Source organism: Periophthalmus magnuspinnatus, chromosome 13, assembly GCF_009829125.3.
Source record: "Periophthalmus magnuspinnatus isolate fPerMag1 chromosome 13, fPerMag1.2.pri, whole genome shotgun sequence".
Lineage (NCBI taxonomy): Eukaryota > Metazoa > Chordata > Actinopteri > Gobiiformes > Gobiidae > Periophthalmus > Periophthalmus magnuspinnatus.
The window spans coordinates 11,932,398-11,956,723 of record NC_047138.1 but is presented as its reverse complement, the minus strand read 5'-3'; the positions used below and the strand labels follow the sequence as shown (position 1 = coordinate 11,956,723).

General features: G+C 37.6%; 2 protein-coding genes across 2 annotated transcripts; both read right to left on the bottom strand.

The window, feature by feature from the left end:
* Positions 1-2,106: 2,106 nt before the first annotated feature.
* On the bottom strand, positions 2,107-13,763 carry cwf19l2 (CWF19 like cell cycle control factor 2). Its single transcript, XM_033976855.2, has 19 exons — positions 13,660-13,763; positions 12,334-12,444; positions 12,132-12,263; positions 11,904-12,008; positions 11,707-11,826; positions 11,401-11,494; positions 10,990-11,105; positions 9,291-9,786; positions 8,621-8,840; positions 7,700-7,811; positions 6,856-6,960; positions 6,507-6,629; positions 6,247-6,384; positions 3,722-3,934; positions 3,299-3,415; positions 3,064-3,219; positions 2,904-2,984; positions 2,706-2,807; positions 2,107-2,627 (listed from the first exon to the last, which is right to left on the bottom strand). The coding sequence occupies exons 1-19, from the start codon at positions 13,750-13,752 to the stop codon at positions 2,487-2,489; spliced, it is 2,775 nt and encodes a 924-aa protein (XP_033832746.1). The 5' UTR covers positions 13,753-13,763; the 3' UTR covers positions 2,107-2,486.
* Positions 13,764-14,605: 842 nt separating this feature from the next.
* alkbh8 (alkB homolog 8, tRNA methyltransferase) lies at positions 14,606-24,201 on the bottom strand. Its single transcript, XM_033976856.2, has 12 exons — positions 24,023-24,201; positions 23,777-23,910; positions 23,602-23,702; positions 23,389-23,520; positions 23,210-23,305; positions 22,997-23,101; positions 20,300-20,370; positions 18,235-18,341; positions 17,644-17,801; positions 17,125-17,405; positions 16,130-16,279; positions 14,606-15,759 (listed from the first exon to the last, which is right to left on the bottom strand). Exons 1-12 carry the CDS (start codon positions 24,158-24,160, stop codon positions 15,091-15,093), a joined length of 2,142 nt encoding a protein of 713 aa, XP_033832747.1. The 5' UTR covers positions 24,161-24,201; the 3' UTR covers positions 14,606-15,090.
* Between the last annotated feature and the right edge of the window lie 125 nt (positions 24,202-24,326).

Genomic DNA, 24,326 nt, shown 5'->3' with positions numbered 1-24,326 from the left:
AAAAAGCATTTGTAGTATTAATTGTGTGGTGAGTTTCGTCAAATATAAAAAATCAAAATCAAATATAACAAAAACATCTGATACATATACAGTTGAAACCAGAGGCTTACATAGACTATATAAAAAGACACATATGCTTTTTTTCCTCACTGACATGAAATCAGATTAACCTTTCTCGTTTTAAGTCAATTAGAATTACTAAAATTATTTCTATTTGCTAAATGCTAGAATAATAATAGAAGGATTTTTTTTGACAATTTTTCATTACTTTCTTCAAAGTCAGAGTTTACATACCTTTCATTAGTATTTGGTACCATTGCCTTTAAACTGTATGACTTGGGTCAAACATTTTGGATATCCTTCGGCAAGCTTATCACAATAGTTAATAGACTTTTGACCCATTGCTCCTCACTGGTGTAACTGAGCCAAGTTTGTAGACCACATTGCTCACACATGCCTTTTCAGGTCTGCCCATACATTTTCAATAGGATTGAGATTAGGGCTTTGTGATGACCACTCAAAAACATTACCTTTGTTACCCTTAAGCCACTTTGTAACCAGTTTGGCAGTATGCTTCAGATCACTGTCCATTTAGAAGCTTTAACTTCTTGGCTGATTCTTGCCTCAGTATATCCACATAATTTAGTGAAGTGCACCAGACCCTCCTGCAACAAAACAACCCCACAACATGATGCCACCCCTACATTTCACAGTTGGAACGGTGTTCTCAGGCTTGCAAGCTTTTAATTCCAAATGTAACAATGCTCATTATGGCCAAACAGTTCCCTTTTAGTTTCATCAGACCAAAAGACATGTATCGAAAAATTCAGGTCTTTGTTGCTGTGTGCACTTGCAAACTGTAATCTGGCTTTTTTACATTTCTTTTGGAGTAATGGCTTCTTCCTGGCAGAGTCGCCTTTCAGCCAATGTCTGTACAGTACTCGTTTTACTGTGGAAAATGACACACTCTTACCAGCTTCAACCAGCATCTTCAAAAGGACTTTTGCTTTTGTTCTTGGGTTGATACACACCTTTCGGACCAAACCACAGCCTTCTCTGGGACACAGAACCCGTTTCCTTCCTGAACGGTATGATGGCGGTACATTCCCATGGTCTTTATACTTTTGTATAGTTTGAACAGATGAACATGGTACCTTCAGGCATCTGGAAATTGCACCTAAAAATGAACCAGACTTGTGCAAGTCCAAAATTTTCTTCCTGATATCTTGGCTGATTTCTTTTGACTTTCCCATGATGTTATACAAAGAGGCAGTGTTTCAAGTGTGCCATCAGATACATCCACAGAAATAAATCAGAAGCTTCCAAAGACATGACATCATCATCTGAGTTTTCCCAAATTATTTAAAGTCATATTAATCTTACTGTATGCAAACTTCTAACTTTGAAGAAAGTAATGAAAAACTGACTAAAAAAATCCTTCTCTCATTATTCTGGCATTTAGCAAATAAAAATAATTTTGGTGATCCTAACTGACCTAAAACAGGAAGTGTTTAGTCTGATTTCATGTCAGACTGTGAGAAAAAAAAACATACGTCTTTATAAATAGTGTATGTAAGCTTCTGGTTTCAACTGTATACATGTTTTTTGTTTTGTTTTTTCAGATAAACCAGTACCATGTGGTCAATGCTTCACCCACAAAGAAAATGTTATAGAAAGACAATGATATTTCTTTTGTTTCATTTGGAAAGAGCACCTGCACCCAAAGACCATATGGTGAGACAAGGAAAGCTGAAAATTAGGTGGGCCTCTGTCATAATGAACTAATCAAAGAGCCAATAGCATGGTTGTAAAGGATGATGAGGTCGCACACTAGGGCATGCTGCTTGATTGCTCATAAGGAGAGAGTATGTGCTCAGTGCATAAGAGTGTATTGTATGGCTACACTCACAGCTATGATGACAGTGGAAGCTGGTAAAATTAAGTGACAGCTGAGACAACCATCATGCCACGGGCTTCCAATTGAAATCTTGTGTGTAGGAGATGTGAAATCTTGAGTGGAGCAGACTGAAGAGCTGAAAAATATATGGATACTTTAAGGACAAAAAATAAAATATAAACAATGCAAATGTATACATAAAACGACCAATTTATTAGAATATGTTCCACAATTATGTACATTACAAAAACACTTTTAGATGGATTGCATTTAAAATAATTAAAAGGTACATTATGTAATTTTACAGCTAGCTGCTTGCCTCCATGAAGATGTTAATGTTTTGCCTGGACTGTTCCACAATATTCGCATTAAACTCATCTATCTTGTAGTTATTTAAAGTGCAGGCCATCTTACAGTAAGTGGGGTTGCCTCTCCACAAATCTGACCTGTAACTTCACCTGGAGGTGTTACCAGCTTGTCTCCATGGAGATATTAATTTAAATGCCACACTAGTCAAAGCAATAACATCTCTACGAAGACAAGCAGATGGCAGACCCTAAAAATTCCATAGTGCACCTTTAGTAAAATTCTATCTGTCAGTCTTGGTGCAGTCGTATGCTTTCCACCACTGGGCAAACTGGAGAACTTTTTTACGTTGATCATCAAAATTCTCTTTTATCAATTTTCTCCAACGACGAGGCTCCAAGTCCATCATACCACCAACCACTTCCTGTAGATAACAATAAACACAACATAACAGTTCTAATTTTGTCAACACAAAATATACGTACACTAGAACAACACCAACCTTGCCAAAGTAGTGGGGGAATTTCTGCTCATTTTCAATGACATGAGCAAAGCCTCCCTGCATTCCAAAGTCTACGGCAAAATAGGGCAGTCCTCGGGGCACCTTTCAGAACAAGTAAAACAGATACATTTTAGAACAAATACAACACAACAGCCCCTGAAAATATTCAAGTAAGTAAGAAAAGGCGGTTTAACATACAGCATGGCGGATGTCTTTTGAAGAGAGGTCCACCACTTTCTTATTCATGGCCCATTCCTCATCACATTCCATAATGGCTTTCTAACAAAAAAAAATTAAATAAATAAATAAAAGTAACTTGTAGAAAAAACAAACTTCATTATCAATCGCAATAACTGACCTTGAAATATATAGGTGCCATGTCACCCAGTTCTTTTGGAAGGGGAATACACTCTAGAACCATGTGGTATCTTTTCCTTGGGTTCATGTGTGTCTCCATGAAGACGCAATCCAAATCCTGGGACTCAAACATTCGCACCAAAGCACGTCGGAAAAGCTAAAGAAAAGTATGATTAAGATTGAATGACTCCATTACATAAAAGGAAGTAATATTTTTTAACATAATAGTGGCTCACCTGCATCTCGGCCCAAACATCCTCATCTAATCCTGTAGCGCAACAATGGTGCTGAAGTGGACAGATGAGGCAGTGCCCCTCGGTCATGGACACACCAGCAGGCAGACTCAAATATGCCTTAAAGAACATTTCATATATTAATTATTACCACTTTATAAATAGTTAAATCTAAAAAAACACTGGTAATCCATGAACATATTTAATTTATAAAGAACAAGCTAAGAATGTTAATTAAGTTATTACTATTACTTACATATTAATTAAGTAGTTACCAAGCCTGAATCAGTCTTAATTAACTATTTGTTAAGTCTTTGTTAATGCTTTATTAAGGCTAATTATAGATAGTTATTATTAAAGTGTTACTCATATATAATAACAAACCAACCCTTGTGAAATAATTTTTACATGTTTATTCTCTCTTACCTTGCTCCCTAGAGCCACTATGAGGTGCTTTGGCAACTCGGGGCTGCTGAAACAGTGTCTGCATTTCTCCATGGAGGCAGCCAGTTGTCTAGTTTCCCCAATGGCGCGGTTCCTCATCCTCTCCTCGTCCCTGCCCTCTCCCTCCCGCTGTGCTGCACTAGACACAAACATGTCATCCAGCGTGTAGTTATCTCCGTCTGTCTTGCCCATCATCTGGAGAGGCCATATGAGAAGACATGGAAATGAAAAGTTACAGTTAATACAAAAGGTACAAGTATTGCTTTTAGACTTGAGGATTTTAACAGTGAGGTTTTGCACGTTAGTTCCATAATAAGAAGAAATCAGAAATCATTGAATAATTTATTAGACTGTACTGCCACTTGGGTAAAACTTTTGCAAAAGTCTGATTTGGGGCCTCCAGGCTTTAAGAATGAAGTGTTCTTTTTACTGATGCAATCACAAGGACCGGGGAAGCAAGTTCCTTTGCCTTTTGTTAGTCACAACAGTGGAGACAGTGTTGCACATTTGTGCTACTCACACAATGTGCTCTTGTGTATAGCATTGCAATAAGCATCTAGTGGCCATAAGATCTTTTATATTAATTTTTATTGTTAATACATTTGGGGAAGCCGTAGGCTTTAAGTTCTTTCCGCTGTTTGTATTTGCACCTTCAGCCGCCTCCCCCCATTTAAGATTTGGGACACCTGTTCGGGCCTGCTGGCCTGTGTGTGGCCAATATGCCATTTCATATGTGTAGTGTCTCTTTTGTTACAGTGGCAGTGACTCTGTGTCTTGAGACACTTCACTGTCAGTTCTGACTCTGTTTGTCAAGATTTTGTTATGTTACTGTGAAATTTGTATTTTAGTTAACTTTACCTGTTTTTGTTTAGACCTTGCAAGGTACCATTTGTTTCAGTATTTTTAGACCCTTCTGTTTAGTTTACCCTTAACATCCCTGTTCATTAAAATACTTCTTAATTTACTATTTTCCATCTTGGTTTCTTTTGTCATTTCCCTGTCCCCACACGAACTGGGTTGTAACAATACCTTTTATATATAATTTTTTCTTCACAATGGACAAACTGTATTAGCATATAGGCAATTGCAGCATTTGCCCACTAACCCAAAAATTGGCGGTTCAGTCCCAGCTCAAACATGTATACCGTCTTTGTAATCTTGGATGTGTTACTCGTCCATACGTATGAGAGTATTGGTAGTTGGAGGGAGGGCAATGACACACAGAAGTAGTTTTCCACCAACCAATGTAATGACTTCATCTGTATTACTCTTTGCAAGCATGACAAATCTTCTCAAAGTGCAATACTGTAAAATAGTATTATTTATCATATGGGGGGCTCTCAACAGAAATGTATTTTTGAAAGTGTGAGTCTGGGGGTTGACTTTAAAAAACTGCAGGTTTATCATGGTTAAATGTATTAGTTATTTTGGATTTATCATTGGTAAAACATTAACATTCAGGACAACACGCCGTCTGATGCTCTGAGTGTAATCACCATGGTGACCGGCAACAGGTTCGAATCAGTGTGGAAAGAGAGTGAGACAGGCCTGGCTAGAGTGTGTGTGCATGACTGTGTGTGTGGGAGTGAGTGAGAGTGAAAATGGGACTATTTTATTGACTGCGTGGGTGGGAGGTAGGGAGTGCAATGGCTGCAGAAGAGTGCTCAAATTTCCATTTAATTTAAGCCATGCCCCCCAAATTGGTGTACTATTAAACTAATTATCAGCTGACATTCAACAACATACAGTGGAATCATTTTACATATGGGAAGATCATGAAGTGTTTATGTCAGTGGGCACATATGCGTCATTTCCAGGTACACATTTATTATTTATAAATGCCACACCTTTGCACTGTGAATACAATTTAAAGGTATAAGATGCATGCAAGCTAGTGAAATATATAAATCCATAAATGTCTATACACATTATTCCTTATATAAATACATACATACTGCTGTGCATTCTAGGAAAATTAAACAAAAAATATATAAAAAATTATGAAAGAATTTACACAAATTGGGAAAGGCATATGAGGAAACACTGGTGTGATGGAGAGGGAGGGAGCCCTCTTGAAGATCATAAATCTATTGCTGTGATTAGAAGTGATATTTATAGACACATTTCCATGGTAACTGTAGATGTTCAGCACCTACAAAGTGTGTCACTAAAAATATGTGTGTATTTTTATATGCATGGCTGTTTTCATGTGTAAGGTAATGTTTTGCTCTATATTTGTGGTCCAAATGCATGTCATCTCAATACCAGGATTACCCTTTACTATTATGTTACAGGAGCTCTACGGCTGTGACCCAATGAGAGTTTTTTAACCCCATTTCAGGGGGTTGGCAAAGGAGTGGTTAAAGGAAAACCATGGACAGACCATTTGTCCTTCTTTTAATCACCATGACAACTGCATCAGGATCATATTTATTAATTAGTAAATACAGCACAAAGTTTGACAGACCCACTTTGTCACGTTGGGTAAAATGAAAAACAGTGCCCACCTTAGAAGCCATTCGGGAGTAGAGTGCATTCTGGTCTTGAGCAGTGCTCATCTTCTCTCTGCGGACCATCTCCTGCAGACCCATGTTGTCATCGTCCTGGAAATACCTCACACGCTCACCATCAACATGGGTCTCAATCTGTGGTGCAAAGACATAGCATTACCTCACTCTCACACATTTCTCCACATAAGCAGCCATTTCTGATACTGATAAGACACTTTCTGACAACATGCATCAAAATCATTTTGCTTTATCCTTACAGCTTTCTTCTTCCGGCGTCCACCATGGGGCTCCACAGGTCCAGAAGGAGCTTTAACAGGCCAGGCACGACCTGATTGGTCAGTGCGAAATAATACAACCTCCTGGTCTTCATTTGACTGGGTCTTTAAAACAAAGGTGAAATTAAAACATACTGAAAATAAACCTACAATGATTAAATGCCATTCAGCAAAAATGTCACAATTTTACAGTCCCGTAAAGCTGATGATTTAAAACCCATTTAATTCGAATCTGTGTTTGAGATTAAAAGATGTTTGTCCACTATGATCAGTTATATACACACGTGGTAAAGTGCTACATTTGTGCTATAAAAGATTAGAGTATTTTTACCTTGTTTGTTTTAGCCGTCTCTTGTTGTAACTTCTTTCGGGCTGCATGGCTCTCTCTGGCTTGTCGAGCAGAATCCAGTTGGGATTTCAACTTCTCAATCATAACCTGGAATATTTACAAACCCCAGAACACTAAGAAGGGGCAGTTACTTTAACTAATTTTTAAAAATGCTAATAAGTTTTAAAAATTATATTGTTGTGATGCATAACCTGTGTTTACAGAATATGGAAAATTAAGGGGAAAAAGTATCATAAAGCATATATGTGAGCCATTAAAAGTACACATATAAATGTTTTCACAGGTCCAGTGTGACAAATATCAATAGATCAATCAATAGATAGACGCCAAAGTCAAGTGCACTTAACACACATCCACATGAAAGGCTTGGGAATACGAGTGTGATTGCTTTGTCGTGTAGGGAGCCACTGGTTGTCAAAGAGTGTGTTGTACCTGACAGCCCTTTAACACCCGCCATAAAAGATCCCAATAGCACTCTTAACATTGACACGTGAAGGCAGACAGGACCAGTTGAGTGCATGGATCAATAAAGGCTAAACATTTATGGAACCTCTTATAGACCACTCAACCATAAAGTCCAATGTGCTTAGAAGACAAAAGTAATAATTAAATATAAATACAAGAAAATAATACTACATTTAAAAAATGTGTTTTGGTTTGTATAGAATTAGTTCTAAACAACAATCACTGTATGATCATTTCAACCCTACCCTCTGGCGGTCAGTAGGAATTCATGGAACCGTAATTACATTAGTGAACTTTGTTTTCTATTTTAATTGATCAAACTGAATCATTTGGACCAAACTTTGATGTGAAAGACACTTACTGTGTTCCCCATAAGCTCTGCTTTCACCAGCTTTGCTCCAAGCTTGTTCAGATCCTCCTCAGACAGCAATGGAACCTCCTCTTCTTCTTCTTCTGACTCACTCTCACTTTTGCTTCAAAGAGAAATAAAAAATACACAAAACCGTTAATGGCATTTCAAATGTCAAAGATATTGTGAATGAAGCACTTCATGATTAAACACTTTTTGGTGAATTTCAAAAAATTTACATGTTTCCTTCATGCTGTGACAGTGTTTATCTGTTATGGTTGATTTGGTATCCACGCCCCCTAACAGATGATTACAACCGAGCCTGAGAGGATGAGAATTGCGGGACGGGAAGCGTCGTTCAAGGCTATTACACTTCTCATAGGCTCATTTCATTCTGCTGCTGCGCCGCACACTCGTTTCATGCTGCAGGGGTTCTGGTGCCGTTTTACCCAAACAACTCAGTCTAATGAGCCAAAACACAGAGGAGGACACACAGCAGCCTAATGCATCTGCTCAGCAACACTGCAGCAGACGGAAGGATGACTAAAGGCTGTTTGCAGACAAGTTTCAGACAAGAATTATTGACAGATCTGAGTCATGGGGGAACTGAAACTTGTGACATGCTTGTTATTGTGGCAAATATTGATAGATGAATGTTATAAATGTAACAATGCAATTTAAGCTACTGGGTCTAAAATGTAAGAACTTAACAGAGGATGATCTTGAATGAATTAAATAAATGAAAGTTTTTTAATCTTATAACACTACATGGTTGTGAGCAATTAGAATCATTTTTAACGAGGGATATACATTAGTATGTGGTATTTGAATGTGATTTATATTTTTACTGAAAACTGTGAAGCCCACTGTTATATTTAATATTTAGAAACCTTGTTTCTGGGACAAAAACACAAAAATACTCCAGAATAATACCTGGTTGATATTGCAGCATCCTTCTCCACAGTTGAAGTGTTTTCACCCGTTGCAGTTGTTCTTAAAAGATTCTCTTCTTTCCCAAGATGCTTTTCCTGACAATGTGTACCAGAGCTGCCAGGCTTCTTCCATCCAGGAACGGTGGACGTGTGGGAGTCTTCATCATCAGAGCTAGGTTTGAGGAAAACTGAAGATGACTTGGCTGGAGGACGCCGATGGTCTGGATAAAAGAAAAAACAAAAAGCATACAACTACTAAGAAGGAGAAAAAACCTTATTAAATCAGCTATTAAAGCACTTCTTAAATGATCATGTAATACAATAAATTAGCATTAGGGTTGTTATGATGAAGCTGATCACATTCAGTCATGGGCTCAGATTTATGAAATCAAACATCCTGTTAAATAAAGTTAATGTTACATAAACAGACATGATAACCTCTTAACATTAAAAAAATATTTTTGAGAGTATAAATTTGATTGAAATAGCTTATTTTTGCCTCTAAACTATCATTATCATATATATTTAATCATATACATTTGTTTCTTTTTACAATTATAATGAGACCTGTATAATAATGATGTCCGATTAATCGGTTCTTTTGACATCTTTAATTAGCACACGTATCGTACACATCTGAATAAACAGATTTAATTTGCTGACCAACATACCGGGAGCCACATCATTGTCATCTGACGGTTTGAGGAATTTGCCCTTTAGCGATCCCAGTGACAGAGGTTGACTCCAGTCTTTGCCAGACATTGCAGAACTAGACCTTACTCCATCTCTCTCTCTATCCCCATTTCGGTCCTTCTTGCCATCTCTCTCTCTGTCTTTCCCTCTATCCCTCTCCCTATCCCTCTCCCTATCCCTCTCCCTATCCCTCTCCCTATCCCTCTCCCTCTCCCTCTCCCTCACCCTCTCCCTATCCCTGTACCCATCATCGTCTTGTTCACTGCGCCTGGATCTCTCTCTGTCCCTGTACCAGTCTGAACGCCCAGGAGAAGCGTCTCGGTCTGAGCTCCTCCACCGCTCTCTGTCTGATCCGCTACGTTTGTCCTCTACATCTCTTCTCCATCCACCTCGCCTTGAGCCCTCTCCTCCTCTTCTCTCTCCATAAACAGCTTTTTCAGCTTCGGCGAGTCTCTGCTGAAATTCCTCCATTGACTAAAAAGAAGAAAAAATATTTGACTTAAATTATATACACTCATAATATTGTAATGATCTGATATTTTTCTTTTAGTTCAGAGTTGACACCTTTTGTTGTTCTTGTAACTGTTTATGCATTGTTGTTAATGTAACTGCCTTTGTATGTGACACTTGGTTGCTATGCAGACAAGGACGTGAAATTTCTATTTGTCAGTTACTGGTCTGTTTTGGAGACTGCTGTTGTTTTGCTCTTTTTGGCATGGGTTATGGCCTACAGTAGCCCTTGTGTTCAGAAAACAAACAATCATAAAAAGAATTCGGTGTGTTTCAGTATGATATATGCAAGGCCGATTATCATGTGACCTACCCAAGTCACCCACACTGTCTGCTGGGGGACAAATGCCGTATCTGAGAAAAACGATGTACAGTATAATAAGTATGGGACAGATTTCAATACCTACTTCCTTCTTGTATGGTGTGAAAATCAGGTAAACGAACTTTCCAAACATTTCCAGCTGAGTGGCATTGGATAAAAAGTATGGATAATGATGACTTGAGCGTAACAAAGCATGAACATGAAATAAAAATTTTGAAACCAAGATTACAATATTTCTTTATGCTGGTTTCAGATCATAGTGCATATAATAGCAACAGGAGCGACAGTCGCTCAGTGGTTAGAGTGTTGGTCCCCCAACCCGAAGGTCGGAGGCTCGAGTCCCCCTTGGACCAAGTTCTGTCGTTGTGTTCTTAGGCAAGACACTTCACCCACATTGCCTAGTATGAAAGTGGTGTGTTTGCGAATGATAGGTGGTGGTCGGAGAGGCCGATGGCGCAGATTGGCAGCCTCGCTTCTGTCAGTCTGCCCTAGGGCAGCTGTGGCTACAATAGTAGCTTACCATCACCGAGTGTGGAAATGAATGAATAATGACTATAGTGTAGCACTTTGAGAGGCTTTGACAAGCCTGTAAAGCGCATTACAAGTGTAAGCCATTATTATTATTATTATTATTAACAACAAACATTATCAGGGACATTAATATTTGGGTGAAATATTAAAATACTAAGATGTTCTCTGCAGAGGACTATTTGAATTCATTTTTCCATTTAAACTATAAACCTTTCACAACTGTCTGGTCAACCTGCATGTTCTGCCATTCTAATGCCATTCAAAGTCCATATGTGAGTGCATTTGTCTTGGTTCATACTATGTTAAGTTCATACCCCATATCGCTCAGATACCACATCATTCAGGCTGCGTTGCTCCCTTTCCGCTTGCTCCTTCATCCTCTGGTAGCTCTTTCTCAGCCAGCTCAGACCACCATCATTGGCCACTGAAGCTATGGCCACAAAGAGAACAAAAAGGGATTCCAGGTTTAAAAGATAAACCTAAATTACTTGAAATAGTGAAAGTGTTTTAACTGTACTAAAAAAAAATGCTTGATTCCATTGTGTATTCACATCAATATAAAACTTATCTATCCTTTATTCAGTAAAGTCTCATCACAAAAAGAGCTAATCCGCCCATGTGTGGCTTTTAAATTAAAGTTGTGCATTCATCTGTGAAAACCAATGGATTACATTATGCGCAGGACAGTTATCTCGCTAATAGACAGACTTCAAAAAGAGTTGTACCTTTTTGGACTACTGTGCCAGTCTTCTCCTCTGGGGGTAGACCAGTTCCTCCATCCTTCCAGTAGGGATTTAGTTCCAATTTGTGGAGGCCAGCCTAGAGAACACATTCTAATTAAACTATGAAAAACCAAGTGTGACAAGTAGTGATTATAAGAACTGCTCTGCTGCATTGTTCTTTAGAAGCATAACTCAGGTAATTAGTATTCTTGAAAACATCCACTCGTAGAAGTACAAATTAGATGAATACAGAAGTTAACAACATCTGAAACTGGACAAATATGAAACCACAGCAAAACATAAATGTACCTGCTCAATTGCCTCAGCCTTGGCCCTCTCCTCTTCTTTTTGCTTTTCTTTCTCCGCTCTTCTCTCGGCCGTAGATGTAGTTTTCATGGCAAGGAAATCAAATGTCATCCATTCATCTCTCTGTAAAAGTAGCAAATTATTATTATGACATACAGTTGGCATAATATCATTATAATTTACCTATAGTTATTCTTTACCTGCGTATTCTGCTCTGCATTAGGGTTGTTCTCTGGTTGAGACTCATCCGGAACTTTCCAAGCTTTAGCCGAAGGCTGTGCTTCAACCCAGTTATCACCCGAGTCCTGGGTTATACAAAATAAAACTACTTTAAAATTTATAATATAATATATAATATCTATATTGTATTATATACATCAATTTACATTTTATATATTTTTACAATATCAAGATGATTGAAACTGTACCTCTGAGCTGTCAGCAGAGCCATCCCCAGCCTCATTAACCTTATTTTCCTTCTTGCCTTTTTTCTTTTTTTCTTTCTTCTCTTTTTTCTTTTTTGATTTCTTCTCTTTTTTCTTCTTTTTTATAGATGATTCCTGTCAAGTTATAAAACTTAGACACAAGGGTTTGTACAGAAAAAGGTAAAGTAAAAGAAACAATCTTTACCTGTTCCATTTCTTGCAGACGTTCATTAACTTCAGGAAGCATCCAAGTGTCTTCTCCTCTGAGCCTTTTAAGTTCCTTTCGCTTTTCCTCTTTTTCATATTGATGCTTGGCCTGAAAAGTAAAAGTCATGGTGTTATTTATCTTTATAAATATAAGGTGTATCTATGTATTTATTTAGCACATGAAGTTAAATATCTAATGGCATGACTGTTGACATTTAAAAGATATATAAATAGTTGGTCAACTACATTGTTTCTAATTTGTGAAGTAAAAATTCTTACATCAAGGAACCATCATCACCACCATTCACATACACATTCACCATTCACCAGTGTAGGAACACAATGTAGGAAAAGTGGGTTGAGGTGAGTGTCTAAGTAAAGACACGCCAGCCTCCAATAGTGATGGCGGGATCAAACTTCCCGTTAAATGAAACATAATCTTCTGTTTTTGTGTCCTTGAGCAAGACAACACTTTACTCACGTTGTGAAAGGTTGAAAGTTGTGTAAGTGGCGAAGAGTGGCAGCCCTGCTCAGTGTGAAGAGGGAATGTGACTACATTGTAGCGCTTTCAGTTACCTATCAAGCTTGCAATGAAAATGAAATGCTGTATTCTCTACAAATGGTAACACTGTGACATTACTTGCCAATGTACTGGTACTTGTTATCCAAAGATGTTATTACAAGATTGTTAATCCAATGAACATTATGTCCCACTTAATTTAGAATGTAGTCTATAACTATATGACAAGTGATGAAAATGCCCTATACAATTAGAGCAGAGCTGAACATGTCTTACCCAAGTACATAAATAAGTAAACACATGGCCCTTAACATCAATGCTTTGACTTATAACTCAGACAGATGTTTGCAGCCATTAAAGCACACCTGTCTTATGTTCATACATGTGTAAAAAATGTCAACAAGGCTGCACCGTAAAAGTAGATAAGAGGGTATTAAAACGCTGTGTGCATCTGCGATTACAGCGAGCAATGTATGGCCAATCTCTCTGTACAGTGGATAACAGACTACAGCACAAGCAGTAAACAGTCTTTGAATCCCCATATGTGTTCACAAGTGTTTATGCTGTAATTTCCTGTGCAGTTTTACACCACCCGAAAGAAACAACACGGGTATAATTTAGTAGTTATAAAAAATATTGCCTTTATATAGACTGAGAAAAACCTGGCACAGATTTTATTTATGATGCGTGTTAGCGTCATTAGCATTAGCCACAGGATTTCCAGCATTCAAGTCCAATAGGTAAATGTCCCACGTATGAAAGTCTGTCAAACTCATATTTATAACAAAAGTCACAAGTCGTTACCTTTTCTAATGCCTCTTGACGAGCCTGTCTCTTGCTTTCCTTTCTTTCTTCAATGCTGTTCGCGCTCTCGAAGCTGCCGCCGTACGCCGCCATGACAGCGCCGTTAAGAAGTAGTGGATGTCGTAAAGAGATGTTTTGGGGTTTTTTTGGGGGGGGGGGGTTTAAACACAAGTAGGGGGCGCTATTAAACCTTTTAGTTTACAATTAGGCTCAAAGAGTCTATATTATATTATTTTCAGATCTATGTTATAATGTTGTTTCCACATCAAAAAATATATTGAGATGTGTTTTCTTTTATTCACACATTTAACGCACAAATCCTGCATAAAGCACTCAATGTTCAGTCTTGTAATACGGGTGCTCCACTTTTAAACTCCATACACCTTCACTAGAATAATGTGGATGATTTCAGCCCTAGAATTGCCAATCTCTACTAAACTAAAGGTAAAATGTAGCTGTTACACACGCGTAAGGTGTAATAGAGCATTTTGAGCTTTGGAGATGCAGACAGACTAATAATAAAGGGTTACTCAAACATGTGTGAATGAAACAAAGTACATCTCCAGGTACATTTTTTGATGAGACATTATAACACAGCTAAAAGCTCACAAAAGTAAATTTTGTGTAATATAGGCCCTTTAACTAAGGATTATTTCATGTATAACTAATCTATTACATGCATCATTACACCAGGAATGATAACAGTTGCTGAAGCCAAAAATGCAAACAAACGAACAACCAATGTTCTTAAATTAATATATGCAATTCTGTCACAGTCAGACAACTTAAGTTGCTTAGAGGGAGTGTGAAAGGTTGGTAAACTGGAGGTTTTCAATCCCCAGGGATCGTGTTAACCCTCTGTGGAATGACCCTTATTAACATGAAATTGGCATTAGTCAGAAGGGTATTTTGTTTTGGTGATCTGTAAGAAAATATACTAATTATTACCACATTTTTTATCTTTATTTGACAAATTACATGTATGAGACACTTACTGTTTGTGTACTAACTGTTGCTTCATACACACAAATACAGCACAGTCACCAAATATTAAGTCACTGAATAATTTTTTTCCCAGTGAAATTTGACCGTCCAAGAACTGAAAGGCCACAGGGTAATTAACCAAGACCATCTGACCAATTACTAAATTTTTGCTCCCGTGAGCCTATAATAATCAGGTTCTAGTCTACACATCAATTAATATGCCATTAATTAGACATCCAATGTGCTTTTTACTGCCCAATTTTTTTCCCTTATTTTTACTTTTCTTGTAAATAAGTTGTAATTTGCAAAGTTCAGTTACAAGAATGAAACTGAAATACACAGAAGTTAAGCAGTTATTTAATATATTAATAAAAAATTTTAAAAAAGCAATCAAGCAATTTAAATATCTGTGTAAAAATGTATTGTACATTGTCTAAACTTTGCCTCCTACAGGTCCTTCTGTAGAATGACACACCAGTTTCCCTGGTCATGGTAACTGCTCTGCACTTTTACTCCGGCCACCTGGCCACACAGCTGCTCCAGCTCCCCCTTCTGGAAAACGTGGTAATAGCGATGAAAGACTGGAGTTGAGCTATTCTCTGACTGTTTAAAATTAGAATTGTTAGATGCAGTCATGTGATCTTTTGAACTCTCTTGTAATTCAGGACAAGGGAGGTCACTGCAAGTTTGATTTGAACCAGTATTGGATATTTTCATCTGGCTACCTTGAGTTTCTTCTTTTACATTTTTCCTTTCTTCTACTGCCCTTTTCCCATCTTTGAGATGCCAAGGAACCAAAAGATCCTGAGTATTGAAGGCTGTGCGGTTAGTGTGCACACTTAGTTTAACTTGAGTCACTTGTTTAGGAGATACCATGTACAGTTCATTTTCATTATCTTCAAAAAGTCTGATTGTCTGAACACTTGAGTGACCACTGACTGACGATTGTTGTTTTGAAGAAATACTGACTTCTGGTCTTTGGTTTTCCTTGGAATCTTTGAGGTACTTTGATTTTTGCTTGTTGTACTCTTGTTCAAAGGCCCACACGTAGATAAGTGCTTGGCCACCAGGTTTGAGTAGTCTGACAAGCTCCTTTATAGCATCAAGACGTCGCTCCTATATGAGAAAAAAAATAAAAAAATTAAAAATAAATAAATATATATATATATATATATATATAGACTTCAACAGGGTTTAATATTAATAACTTTTTTGTTGTTATTGTCAAAACAGAAGAAAGTAACTAATAAAAAAATGACAAATTCTGGGATAAAAATCTGCCACATCTCGTTAGGAGCAGCTGAATGCTAGAATAATGACTAATGCTGTTTTTATTGCCTGACAGTGATACTGATTAATGCATTACTGGAAAATAAGAGTTTTGGGCATATCACAGAGTAAGTGAAGAATATTACCATTTATCACTAAAAATATTGAAAATAACTAGGTAACATTGTTTTGAATTTGTGAGATAGAGTTTCATTACCCGAGTTGAAAAGTGATGTATGACAGCTATAGAGATGCATGCGTCACAGCTGGCCGTCCTCAAAGGAACGCTCAGGGCATCAGACACAAACACCTGGAAACCCCTCTCAGCACAAATGCGGATGAGGGCACTGCTCCGGTCACAACCCATCTGGAATATACAAATGTTTACTCGCAATATATTGGTAACATGTAACATTTAGTACTTAAGGACCAAAATAGCATACATATTAGAGGAACTAGTCTAGTGCCATACTTAAAGGCTTAGAGGAAAAATACAGAAATAGATATGATCCTGATGTTCTCTGGCTTATAATAGTAATAGAATGAAGATAAGCTGCTTGCACACATCTCCAAATCCAAATATGAATATCCCCATGTACTTGCATAAATAGACAATTGGGTATCACCATGGAAACTGAGAAAATACTTTTAATCAGCAGAATTTAGGGCACAAGATCAAAAGACTGTGGGTCTGATTTGTATTTTATCATAAATATAGACCCTTTTGTTAGACCTAGAATAATATATTTAATTCTTTGCTGAAAATAATTTTACTTTACACACTGTGTCTACTCCAAAAAGATTAATAGAAAAGTTTATGTTTCTGAAAACTAACCAATTAAGGTTGTATTGTTATATTATATATTTTTTTCCTTATTTTGAAGCAAATTCATGAACACCTATTTGCAATGATTATTTTTGCTAGTAACTGAATCAAAACTTTCCACTCAATACAATCCTTGATTAAAAAGTACTGCTGCAATAATAGAATTTTTAAAATATATTTAAAGAAAATGTACTAATTCATCTATATCCGCTGCAATAAATGTCTGTGTCTTATGTAAAGGCCAGCTATTTTTAGTGTAGACAAAAACCACGACCATTCACTCTCAGTTTACAATCCTTTTGTATAGTGCGAAATGCTGGTGACCCTATACAGAACAGGACAACTGCACTCGAGAAATTATGTGATTATATTATGATTACACTCACCGCCACCACCTGTGGGTTGACTCCTAGGTATTTCCCGTTACCACAGCCCACGTCAGCCAGCACACTTCCAGGTGGCAGCGAGCAGAGGAAGTCACACACCCTGGGCCAAGGAGAGTGCCGCGTGCTGCTGAAGTGGGAGGCAATGGCATCGTACACCTGGTGCACATACTGCTGCTCCAGATGGGCTGCATCGGCCTGGCACCCGGGCAGAGACGCAGAATCGTGCTGTGATGGTCTCGGAGCAGAGCTTGCTCCTTGACAGTCACAGGCAGAGGAAAAGGCTGAGGAGTTTAAAAACATAAGTGATAAAAGCAAGGTGACAAGTGATAAACATAGATACATTCAGCATAACATTTTGAGTAACTGTTGGTTAGGAATGAACCTTACTTAGATTATGTTTTAACAATATCATACAGAATAAACATGAAGGAAAACTAACCAATGGTTCATATTCAGTTATGTCTAAAAATTTTTGGATGCAAACAAGTTAGTTAAAGCATATTTATAACACAATCTTACCACAATTACAGGACTCATGTCGGATTTTGCGAAAGGTAAATGAAGTGCGAGTGTCTCTCTTGTTCAAAGTCAGTTTGTTTTGTGCGAGGTTCGATACTGTGCGGATGGGGCAATCAGAGTCAGCAGTGGGTACCATATCAAATTTCCGAGGGGTTATTCTAAAAAATAATGAAAAGGTAATGTAATTCTGTACATTTAACAATGTAATGATCTGACATTTACAGTGATTTTATGTGTATGAATAAACGCTTATGTTTTTCATTGGTATGTTATTCCAGAAGTTTGTAATGTATTTTTTAAAATTATATTATAAAACCCAAAAATGTATTGAAAAACATTTAGCTGCATTAGTAAAAACGTTTAATACTCCACTACACTATAAACGTATTCAAGCTGTAAATATTGGCGTTTATGTGAGCCATATAAAAACTTGTAGTGAAAATATCTATAATAAATATTGTATGGACTAACATCACATGTAATATTCCTTCCCTGCAGTTAGAACAGAAGAGTGAGACGCTTTCACATTTCAATAGACTGTGAATCAACCCAAGGCTCACTGCAAGATGAAATGACTCCCCGGCAGCTCACCCGTGGGTCCACAGATATCGGCTCTCTCCTTTCATCACTAGCAGGCTTCGCAGTGGAAGCACCACGGCAACGAGGCGGCCATCGGGATGACGGAACTCCATCACTGTCTACACAGGCACACACAACGCGACAATGACAAGTCTGAAGGCAGTCAGGAGGACGAGCCCCTTTCACAGCTTCCTTCGCTAACAACCCGCCGCAGACATCTCCAGCCCCAGAGCCGCTGTTTGATCCTAATGTTTCCTTACAGAGTATAACAGCACAGGCTCCGCTGGGAAATTACATCCACACAATTTCAAACTGCATCTCTCCAACTTTTGACAGGAGGAAAATTGGATTTCGAGAAGTAGCGGAAACTGTGTGTGTTTCTACATGTGCATGTGTGGCTTTAAGAGATAGATTTGTGGAAGATTGCTAGAGAGAGCAAAAGTAGTCTACAGGCGACACAAACCATCAGATCTTTCCAAGCAACTACCATCTCTCCCATACACACTGGAATGAGCACAAGCCCACACAAACAGCATCTCTTCTGAAATCTGTTTCAGCCAATCAATAAAACTGGTGGAATGTGACTAAATCAATGTTGATGCTGGCAGCTATGCTTTGCAACAAGACTATTCATCAGTGTCAGAAATCAGAAAACATACACACATCAATAGACTAGTAACAAAGTCAAGCAATTTGCAAAAGGCCTTTGAGACATTTTTTCTGCAATCACAAACTTTTAACTAGATTTAACTTAGAGGTTTTACTCTTGGCTTTTTGATTTCAGAGGTTGACACCACAAATCGTAGGTAACTATCAAATACTTTACACTCCATCATCTATTTTCACAAAAGTAATTTTCTCTCCGCTTCCAGCCTGGCTGGGTGATAATACTGCTAGCCTGAAAAGACACTTGATAGGCAGTCCTTTGCCAATTCACTTCCTGTTTTTTAGAAAGATATGTGTAGAGGTCTACAGATGTAAACTAGACCAATGTAAACTTCCACTGTGACAAATATGGTATGACTGTTCGTTTATCAAATAGATAAATTATATTATAAATAAGTTACATAAAATCATAGCTGGAGTTTTTGAATGACTGTTTTATTTACAACCTTTTCAGTAATTAGAGCTGCCATAATGCTCTCTTCCATGACCGAATGAAACCGGTCTACTTGATGGAGCTGATGAATCTACATCAAATCCACTCTTTTTTGCTGATCCAAAAGTTATGTTTACGTGAATTCTCGTTATATTTGACAGTGCAGACTAGGCTTAATTGATCGTGTAATAAATGGATAAAGAAGGAGGAAGAGACATTCAGTAACTGACAGGATAATATCATGAAAGGTACGTTGTCAAATTGCAGTCAAATATCCAATTAAATTGTTGTTTATTGTTAGGATAGTTGATAATATTGACCAATCAGAATTTTTATTCAGTTATATTTTGCTTTTAGTTTAGTTGTTTTTTTTTAAGAAAAAAAAACAAAACATTTCTTAAATAGAAGCAATGCAGACTTTTAATCAAAAATAGTTGCTATCCCTTAAGTCTTCTGTGTAGACCCTCAGTCGTCCAGGTCTGATCCATAGCAAATGATGAAGTTCAAATCTGTCAACTGGCCAAATCATTGTATGAGTGAAGCCGTTTTGCTGCTCATCCAAGCCGCTTCTTCAGTTCTGGTCAGAATGCTGGTGGTCACTGTCTTGGATGAGCAGCGAAACGTCTTCACAACGATTTGTCCAGTTGACAGATTTGAGCTTCGTCGTTTACCCCTTAAGTTTGTTCAATTAATTGCAGTCCTTTGATAAGCCTACCTTTTGATTGAGTTTATTTAAATACTGTATGCAGGCTACATGTTTTTGAGCAGTCTTCACTTTCAGCCTATTGAATGTATGCAGGCATATTTTATGAATGAATTTGTAATTCATTTGTTTAGAACAGATAAATGTATCTAAAATAAAGTACTGAAACACATCAACTTATACCATGAAACATCAATTATTTGTCCTTTAATAGTCTGATTAATAAAATGTTGGTGAAAATGTATATCTCTAGATGGAAAAACAGAGATAAATACCTGTGCTCCAAGGCTTAGTGACATGATAGTGTCTTCAAAGGCAGAATGGGTGTCTACATGAGGAGGAATGCCTGTGAGAGATAAATACAAGTTAAAATAAAAGCAAGATTAATTGCATTTTTATATTGTGTTAAAGCAGACCTATTATGCAAAATGTTTTTTTCAGAGCTTTCTAACTATGTTATGTAAAACGATTGAAACCAGAAGTTTACATACACTACAAAAAACACACCTCCTTTTTTCTCACTGTCTGACATGAAATCAGGAGAAACATTTCCTGTTTTAGGTCAGTTAGGATTACCTAAATTATTTCTATTTGCTAAATGCCAGAATAATGACAGACGGTTTTTAAGACAATTTTTCATTACTTTCTTCAAAGTCAGAATTTTACATACAGTAAGAATACTATGACTTTAAACAATCTGGAAAAATCCAGATGATGATGCCATGTCTTTGGAAGATTCAGATTCTTAGTTAATTAGAGACACACCTGTGGATGTATTTGAAAGCACACCTAAAACACACTGCTTCTTTGTGTAACATCACAGGAAAGTCAAAAGAAATCAGCCAAGATATCAGGAAGAGAATTGAGGACTTGGACAAGTCTGGGTCATCCTTAGGTGCAATTTTCAGATGGAGCATAAAAGTATAAAAACCATGGGAATGTCCAGCTATCATACCACTCAGGAAGCAAACAGGTTCCGAGTTCCCAGAGATGAAAGTGCTTTGGTTCGAAATGTGCATGTCAACCCAAGAACCCAGGAAGAAACCATTACACCAAAAGAAACATAAAAACAGATTATAGTTTGCAAATGCACACAGCCTTAATTTTTAGACACATGTCCTGTGATCTGAGAAAAAGGGTAAGCTTGCAAGCCTGAGAACACCATCCCAACTGTGAAATGGCAGCATTATGTTGTCGGGTTGTTTCGCTGCAGGAGGGATTGGTGCACTTTACAAAATAGAAGGCATCATGAGGAAAGAACATTATGTGGAAATACTGAAGGAACATCTCAAGACATCAGCCAGAAAGTTAAAGCTTGGGTGCAAATGGGTCTTCCAAATGGAAAATGACCTAAAGCATACTGCCAGACCGGTTACAAAGTGGCTTAAGGATAACAAAGTCAAAGTTTTGAAATGGCCATCACAAAGCCCTGATCTCAATCTTATTGAAAGTTTTTGGGCAACCTGAAAAAGAATGTGCGAGTGAGACTGCCTACAAACTTGTCTCAATTACACCTGCTTTGTCAGGAGGAATGGGCCAACATCCCTGCCAACTATTGTGAGAAGCTTGTGGAAGAATATCCAAAATGTTTGACCCAAGTCATGCAGTTTAAAGGCAACGGTAGCAAATACTAATGAAATGTATGTAAACATCTGACTTTGAAGAAAGTAATGGAAAATTGTCTTAAAAAGGTTTCTCTCATTATTCTGGCATTTAGCAAATAGAAATAATTTTGGTAATCCTAATTGACCTAAAACAGGAAAAGTTTAGGCTGATTTTAAGTCAGACAGTGAGAAAAAAAATGTCTCTATTTTTTATAGTGTATGAAAACTTCTGGTTTCAACTGCAATTGATAACCCTTCTCATTTATCCTCTTGAAGTTGTTTTTGGAGTGATTCACGTTTGAGCATTTATTTTCAAGTCGCCATATTGCCAATCAATCCCGTTTTCACTGACACCGGTATATACCTACTATCCCTCCTATGGATAGTTGCCACAAAATAAAACTGAAGTACAGACTTCTTCAATTTTATTTTTTGGCAACTATCCATTTTAGGGGCCAACAGCTAATTGGCTCTTTGTTGTGATCATGGTGTTATGATTATTCTGCTCCCATTGGGCACCACAGTTTTCTAACACGGAACTCTGTGGACCAGTTTCTTTTATTAAATAGTTTTAGATGCACATTGCCATTCAAAATGTGCAAATTACACTGCCTGGCCAAAAAAAAAAGTCACCACCTGGATTTAACTAAGCAAATAGTTACGAGCCTAGAGGTACAAGTCAGGTCTAGGTTCAGCAACAGTATGCGCTCAAAGAATGAGGTCAGCTGAATACCTGAATATACCAAATGACCATTAATCCATCAATGGATTTTTTCTTCCCCGACGGCATAGGCATATTCCAAGATGACAATGCCAGGATTCATCAGGCTCAAATTGTGAAAGAGCGGTTCAGGGAGCGTGAGACATCATTTTCACACATGGAGTCCAGACCTTAATCCCATTGAGAATCTTTGGGATGTGCTGGAGAAGGCTTTGTGCAGCGGTCAGACTCGACCATCATCAATACAAGATCTTGGTGAAAAATCATTGCAACACTGGATGGAAATAAATCTAGTGACATTGCAGAAGCTTATCGAAACAATGCCACAGCGAATGCGTGCCGCAATCAAAGCTAAAGGCGGTCCAACGAAATATTAGTGTGTGACCTTTTTTGGTGGCAACTTTTTTTTGGCCAGGCAGTGTATAACCTAATGGTCCACGGGTGTCATAGATTATAATTATATAGCAGACACAAGCACAATAGGGCTACTTTGAGAGTTGGTGAGACAAGTAATAATAATTACTTGTTTTAAAAAACATCAATATCTAACCATAAATTATCACATTAGTTATTAGTCTAGTTAAACTATTAATGAATTGATGTAAAAACAAGAGTTTTCATTATTCTGTGTGTCCAGTGGCACATACCCTGCCCAGATTCATACTGGTTGACAGTCAGCTGGTCCGGCATTACACTGATGTATCCATGCTTCATACATCGTTCCAACAAAGGCATACACTCCTTTGGAAGACCTGAATAGAGAAATGAGTTAAAGTCAGATATTTTCAATTACATGAAACTATTTGTAATAATACTGATCTTTGATTTTAAAACAATTATGCTGTTAAAAGAACACTGACCAGCAGGTAAAGGCTTGTCTTTATCCACATTGTTGTTGTCATATTGAAACTCATAACCATAATGTTTGACTTTTCTGTGCTTTAGGGCTTTCTGAGCTGAAAACAAAATGTGTTGTCTACAGTTTGCGATTTTTAGACATGGTTATATTTTGGTATATTCTTAAAATAATAACCAATACCAGTGTCTTGATCACAGATAGAAGACCAGTCAATAGATGCAAGTAGTTGAGCCTCTTCTTCGGGTGACACAAAGTCATTCACTACTGTCAAACCTTCTGGTAAAGAAACGGTTTCTTCTTCCAAACATTTAACTAGACACACAAAATGTACTTTAAGTCTAATAGTATGTAGGACATGCAGAAAATATTAGCTTGTTGAAAACAAGCTAATACCTGATTCGACAAAGCCAAGATAGAGAGTGACACTGCTTTCACCACATTGCAGCTTATGTCCATTGAGGTTAACGTGAGCTTTGAGTGCATTTTCATCTGAACTGAAAACAGATCAAAACAACATTATGCATCCATTTCTGTTGCAATAACATATATGATACTATGTTATTTATACCTATATGTCACAAAGGCATATGGTTTGTGCGCAGGCATGACAAGCACCTCCAGCTCTCCCATTTCTCCCAGGGCTGCAGACAGATGCTCTCGACTTACCCCATTCCCAAGACCACCATTTGCAACCACCAGATGCTGCAAAGAAATTTAAAAAGCTTTAAACACAGTGGAGTGTAGATTTATATATCATGGGTGAGCTGGGTGACACCTCCTTATCCCGCATCATTTACTCATTATTACTGTTTACCTTCGTGGGTTTTGACGTCGTGTGGATGCCTTCATGTTTTAGTAAAGTATGACTGGCTTTTATTTGTTTACGAAGCACTTTCTTTTCATCTTTACTTTTTCTAGATACTTTTGTGGTGGTCTCCACATTTTCGTCCATGGTACGTCTTTATTATGCGTCCGAGATTGAACAACTTCCGCGAGAAAGGTTCCGCAGTCTAAAAATATATAACAAATGGACGTCTGTCTAGTAGCCTATATTTTCGGCCCTTGGCACCCAGGGCTATGTCTATTTTGCGAAGCGTATTAATTTATAACGTTGTTTA